Source organism: Lactuca serriola, chromosome 3 (assembly GCF_051521515.1).
Source record: "Lactuca serriola cultivar US96UC23 chromosome 3, Lser_US96UC23_V15, whole genome shotgun sequence".
Classification (NCBI taxonomy): Eukaryota; Viridiplantae; Streptophyta; class Magnoliopsida; order Asterales; family Asteraceae; genus Lactuca; species Lactuca serriola.
The window spans coordinates 49,596,259-49,603,398 of NC_136410.1; the positions used below are offsets into that span (position 1 = coordinate 49,596,259).

Below are 7,140 nucleotides of genomic sequence, written 5' to 3' on the forward strand. Positions count from 1 at the left end.
ATCATCCACAAATCAACAATCATAAACATATACACTATCATATTCAGCAAATAAGAATTTTCATCAAGAAAAAGCTTGATTTCAACAACTAACATCATTATTTCAAGAAAAAACTTTGATTTTAACACATTCTAGACAAATTATATCATCCACAAATCAACAATCTTATTCATATACACTATCATATATACATACACAATCAACAATCATATACACATTCACAATCAACAAAAGAATATGTTATCTTTTGCTTGGTAGTTCTGTTTATTGGCTTCCAATAAAAAAAAATTATAGATCCCAGGCGTGAAAAAACAGGAAGACAGCTTGCAGGTAAGCTTTAACAAGAATGACAGCTTGCTGGGAATTGTTTACATGTAGTATTTTCAATTTTAGCAAGAATATATGATAAATTATACACCTCCAAGATTTGAATATGAAGGAATACCCAACAAAATTAATATTTTCGGAGAAACAATGATGCAAATCAAACAAGAAGTTGAATTGAAATTGAATTGAAAGAGAGAGGAGGGACGACGACGACATACGTGTTCGCTGCAATCGAGAAGTGGCGCTTGCTGTTCGGAGGCGACGACCGGAGATGCGACCGAAGAGGAGGGTGGCGACGGGCGGTGCAGCGACAGATCGGAGGTGACGGTCGGTCGGCGAAACTTGCTGGAGTGAAGATGGAGTTGTCGAGCTATCTGTGTACAAAGACGGGAGGCTTGGACGAATGGAGGCGGAAAAATAAAACTCGTGTTTTTTTTTAGGTCAAATGAACTTGGCAGACTTTAAAAGAGGTTGGCCCATATCTGTGTGGTGAAGACCTCGCGCAGACGTTTTTATGTCTACGCACTTCAGAAAAACAAACGCACTTCAAACCTATAAGTCTGTCTGCGCCGCGCAGACAGAAAACCTCCCGTAGATCTGCACAGAAAAAACAAACACACTCTTAATCTTACATGTTTAAATGCAAGAGAGAGCGAGCAACCTATTTTCATTGATTTGCTTATTCTAGCATCTTATTTCCATTATTCAATTAAATTATTATACTTGGAAATTGTATCCGGCTACGTTAATATAATGCTCATATCAAAACACGAAATTTTCTAAAATTAGGTTTTCGGATTCGAGCGTCAACCGATTTTTACCGGTTGGGTTTTCAAATATGCATCACTGAACATGGTTTAAGAATCCTCTGCACTTGTTCCAAACAATATTTCCGCCTAAATAAACAGGGTGTTGTTAAAAGAGAGGTCACCTCCATGGTTACAAGAAAAGTTTGATCTTTCTCACTGACCTCGAGTTGGAGCATTTACTGCGTTTTCTTGAATACAAAACTCTTAAACCTGCCAAGAACCGTCATTGGCATTTGTGTAGAAGCAAATAGCTCGGGTTGAACTTCGTATGAGCTAAATGCGCGGATTGTTATCCATTAAGAGGCATTTCTCCATCTCTGCAATCCAAGCTTCCTGTAACCCACAAAGGCTCTACAACTCGCGCTTTTGTTTAAAGAATGTAAGCACTGTAACTTATGCTCTCAGTTTGGCGGAGAGTTTAAGATCAAATACTCTTAGAACCGAGATTCATGGCTGTAAAATTAAGCACGGTTTTTCAAATGACATTTACTCTCAAAACAATTTAGTGAAAACGTACATGAAATGTGGAATGTTCAGTGATGCATGCAAGCTATTCGATGAAATGCCTGAGAGAAATCTGGTTTCTTGGAGTCTGATTATATCCGGAGCAAATAAAATCGGTGAGTATGGGATGGCTATGGGATTGTTTATTGAAATGATGCGAACTGAGTATTTCATGCCTAATGAGTTTGCTTTAAGTAGCATCATGAAATCAGGTATTAGTATGGGAGCTGTAGAATTTTGTCTGTGCATCCACTGTATTTCTGTCAAGATCGGACTGGAAAATAATGTTTTTGTGGGTAGTTCAATTCTACACATGTACTCCAAATATGGAGCCATTGAAGCAGCTGAACGATTGTTTGAGAGTCTGAATGATTCAGATCTTGGTTCTTGGAACACCATGGTTGGAGGTTATGCACAATGTGGACATAGCTTCGAAGCTATCAATCTTGTATCTTCCATGCACTCGAAAGGAGTCCCAACGGATGAATTCACCTTCATACATGCTCTTAATGCATGCTCAATTACATCTAATCTGGACTTTGGAAGCCAGATTCATGGACAGATTGTTCGAAAGGGTTTTGAAGCAATGGTTACACTGATGAACTCATTGATAGATATGTATTATAAAACCAATGCAAAGGACCATGCTTGGAAGCTTTTTGAAACAATGGAGAACAAGGATATAGCAACATGGAACACAATTTTAGCTCTTTCTTCTGTAGAACAAGTTGTACCCTTGTTCACTGATCTTATGATCATGGGCTTACAACCTAATCGTATAACATTTTCAATCTTGTTCCGAATGTGTGGGGATGCTCATGTGGTCAACCTCGGTCTACAGTTCTTTGGTCTTGCATTCCGTATTGGTTTACATGATGATCCAAATGTCTCAAATTGTCTTATTGGCATGTTCTGTAGATGTGGTGCCAAAGAAACTGCACGTTTGATTTTCAATTCCTTGCCTTCTAAAGACTTGCAGAACTGGAACGAGATGATCCATGGGTATAACTTGAGTTGTGATCTTGAAGCCATTAAGCTTTTCATGAACTTATGGGGTTCAAGTTCAACCATTGAACCAAATGAGTATACCTTCTCATGTGCCCTTGAAGCATGTTTCAAGACTGAAAACATTCAAACAGGTAGACAAGTTCATGGGATTATAATCAAATCTGGTTTTGCTTCCAATGGACACGTGTGCAGCTCATTAGTCCATGGTTATGCTAAATCCGGATTCCTAACCGATTCATATGCGTTTTTTGATGATAAAATGGACATAGTGACTTGGGGAAGTTTGATTTCAGCATTAGTGGATCAAGGCTACACGAAGGAAGCCATTGAGGTTTTCAATCGTCTAAAAGCCGACTCAAAAAATCCCGATAAATTCATATTTGTTAGTGTTTTAAACACGTGTGCTACAATCGCATCTCTAAACCTAACAAAATCGGTTCACAGTCAAGTGTTCAGAATTGGGCTCGATAAAGACGAATATGTCGCGAGTGCACTCATTGATGCATACGGAAAAAGCGGTGATATCACAAGTGCAACCATCGGGTTTCATGAATCATGGAGATTCGCTGACGTGGCGCTTTTCAATACGATGATAATGGCGTATGCTAATCATGGTCTTGTAACGGAAGCAATCGAAGTTTATGAGAGGATGAAATCGATGAATCTAAAGCCAAGTCAATCGACATTTGTGTCGGTTTTATCGGCATGTAGTCATGTGGGTCTTGTTGATGTTGGGCGTATGTTATTCAGATCGATTGTGTTGGATTACAAAATGGATCCTTTCCCTGATAACTACGGTTGCTTTGTTGATTTGTTGTCAAGAAATGGGTATCTGGAAGAAGCCAAAAGGGTGATTGAGGGGATGCCTTATCAATCTTGGCCGGGTATATGGAGATCATTTGTTAATGGGTGTAGGATACATGGAGAAAAAGAGTTAGGGAAAATGGGTGTGAAGAAATTATTAGAGTTGTTTCCAGAGAAAAATGCTGAGGGGTATGTAATGTTGTCAAATATTTATTGTGAAGAAGGTAAGTGGGAAGATAGTTGGAAGGTGAGGAAGGAGATGATTGATAAAGACATTAGAAAAGACGTGGGTTCTAGTTGGGTTAGCATATAGAAGAGGGACAGATAGAAGTCACATAGCAGAAGAAAAAAGTAAATTATAGCAAATAGCAATGTACTTTATTTTATTATTCATAGAAGAGGGACACATAACCACTCACATTATCCACTGTCATATATCGTTTCTCAAGTGCAAGCATCTCAGTTGGTGATGGTGCTTTACCGGAAACGGGTTTTTTAAGGGACTCAATCCTTCTGGAAATGTGTTTAAGGGTTTGATCCACCAATCCACCTAGATCATTCAAATCAGGGAGGCTCAAATTTGTAATCGAACCTTTTCCAGTCAAACATTGATACATGACCTCAGTCATCTCCTTCTCCCGATTCTCCTTCATCTGCTTCTTCAGCTGCTCATTAGATTTTGTCACCTGTTTCCTGATTCAGCATGTTCTTGCTTCTCTCCATCTCTGGTATCCTCTTAAATCGAGCAATCACATGCTGGACACCGATGTTGTTGGGCCATATCTCGGGTTGAGCTTCATATGGGCTATATATGATGGCACATGCATCGATGCCACATAAGGTACTCAACTCATTCACCTTCTTCATCAAACCTTTCTTCCTTTTCTTGTATGTTGCTTTCCTTGCTGAGTCGTTGGTTATGAAAGCAAGCTTCACTTTCTGCCTAGTCATCGCCAAACAAGCAAAGAATCGGTAGAAATATGGTATTTTTGTGTGGGAGTTGGAAATTGGAAATGAGCATTGCTATATAAATACCACAGGTGACAGATTTGACATAATCGTAATATTAAAATCTGCTTGTTTAGGGGAAATTATTATCAATTCAAAGATTTCTACAAATTCTCAAGTAATGACTAATATTCACGCATTAATTGTGAATATTAAGATTGAAGATACAAATAGGGGGATATCCTCTAATATCTGTAACAATGTGTAAATTTGTGCTTGTGTCAACAAACTCAAAGAATATAAATATTCAAGTTTCATACTGTATTAAGTTAGATGAAAATGTACAAGTATTTATGTCAGGGTACATAGAATGTTATATAAAATGGGAACTTACATTTCATTTCCAATATGGGCAATGTATTTTTTTTTTTTTTTTGCATACTACTATTAATGGTAGAAAATTATAAGTTGCTATTATTAGTAAAGAATCTGTTGACCAGATCCTCCACTGTCCACAGTTTGGGTTCTGTTTTTGTCAGTTTTTTCACTGTTTTTATTTGCTACAGGATAATCGAAGTCCAAGAAAACAGATTTTTCTTAGACATTTCATCAAACATGTTGCGTGCATCATGATTCATATACAATCTTGAATTGTTTTAAGAGAAAATGCCATTTGAAAATGTGTCTTCCAAGAGTAGACGATATCAAGCTCTCCGCCAAATTGAGAACGTCAGTTAAAGTGGTTAATTGAAAGAAATCAGTAATAATAACTTGAAAAACATATTTCAGTTAAAGTGGTTAATTGAAAGAAACCCTTTTTGAGCGATTTTGAAGCCGGAGATCACCACTCGAGCTAGTTTTTAAAGATCTTGGAGTGAAATCATTAGTAACATCAATCAGTTTACTTTTTCTTAAGATGTTTAGAAACTTCATTTTTTTTCCCGGTGGTTGCTAATCCCATATACTTTTGATTAGATGTAAACAGTGTTATAATAATCTCAACTAGATACCGATTAATCTCCTATTAGCCCCTAGGTTCTACTTGACCGACTAGAAGATGCCTACCAATTAATCCCTTTTTACACAATGAGTGAAGTAGTAGCAAACAATGAAATTTTAATACTTTGACAAAGTTATATTTCAATAGAAACTATTTGCAGAATGATTAGTGTTGTATTAAACATATTAACCCATTTTGTTATGATATTAGTGGATTTATGAACTTTGTTATGATATTAGTCATATTTAATTTTCAAATTTCAAGAAATTAACAATTTAAGGTCCTCGATTAATCCCCTTAGCCGATTAATTCATTAACCCCAGTCCACCGACTAGCTCAAACTTTTTTACAACCTTAGATGCAAGGGAACCCCTTAGTTTACGGTTTGATTATTAGTTTCAGATTTATTAGTTGTTTAGTTTATTATATTTGCTTGTTTGTTGATTGTGACAACCCAAAAATTTCCGTTAGTTTTAACGTCGAAATTTATTTACGTCAAAAATTAGTCAAATTTATCCCAAAAATAATTTTGACCGGAATTAAACCCGTTGGAATATTTTAAATAATATTCGTCAAGCGAACCAAAATTAAAGTGATATAATTTTAAAATGTTGTCGTGTTTAACGGTAGTCGTTAAAAAAAACCCCGTTCGCGGTTGGTGTCAGGTGAACCCCAACCAGGCCATAAGCTCCACCCTATATAAGGGTTGAGTGGGTTTCACTCCCACCTTTTTTCCCCACCTTAGAGACACACACACACACACACACACACTCTCTCTCTCTCTCTCTACTTTCTCTCTCTACAAAACGGGTTTTGGTCAAAAATCGTCCCTTCGAGCTTCAAATCGGTAAGATAACCTTCCTAGCTTGTTGTTTAACTCATCTAGCTTGCAAATTCGTGTTTAAATTACCCAAAACCCTCAAGAACATGAGTTTACGGTCCAAGAACACCTTCATGGACCGTAAACACTCATAAATGGGGTTTAATGCTCAAAAACCCTTCCAAACCACTTATGGAGCTTAGCAATGACTTAGAGGTTTACACGAAAGGACTTTGAACACCAAAATCGGGACAAATGGGGAGTAAACATGAGTTTACGGTCTAAGAACATCCTTAGACTGTAAACCCATCTTCATGGACCATAAACACTTATTTAAGTGTTAAACTACCCCTCAAACACCTTTAAAAGCTTCCATTAGTGCCTAGAGCCTTGTAAACCTTCATTTGATGCACCAAAAACATGATTCATGGACTAACATGAGTTTACTGAGTGTTTAAGGTAGTAAACTCCCCAAGAACATCTCATAGACCGTAAACACCTTTCCAAGGTGTTTAAGTGCATTTAACACCTTCCTATGCTCATATAAGTGACTAGAACCTTGCATGCATGAGTTAGAACCACCAAACAACAAAAGAAATGGACCAATATGAGATTACTACAGTAAACTCATGTGTTTACGGTCATAAACTCCTCAAGGAGTGGTCATGGACCGTAAACTCCCTGAAATGGCCCATTTGGAGCCTAAACCACTTCCTATGCCCTAGAATTGAACCTAGCCTAATTCCAAAAGTGTTATAAGACCTTAATGCATCAAAGAACACACCACCCATGAGTTTATGGCCGTAAACTCATGAGGATATAGTCATAGGGCCGTAAACTCTATAAAGAGTTTACTCTTGAAGAGCAAACTCCCTAATTGGGCCATACACTCCCTTAGATGTTACCCGGGACACTCCTAG

General features: G+C 37.5%; 1 protein-coding gene across 1 annotated transcript; it reads left to right on the forward strand.

Annotated features, from left to right (window-relative positions):
* Nucleotides 1–1,413: 1,413 nt before the first annotated feature.
* LOC145095229 (pentatricopeptide repeat-containing protein At3g09040, mitochondrial-like) lies at nucleotides 1,414–3,765 on the forward strand. The gene has a single exon (XM_079033146.1). It carries the CDS (start codon nucleotides 1,414–1,416, stop codon nucleotides 3,763–3,765), a length of 2,352 nt encoding a protein of 783 aa, XP_078889272.1.
* The last annotated feature ends 3,375 nt before the right edge of the window (nucleotides 3,766–7,140 follow it).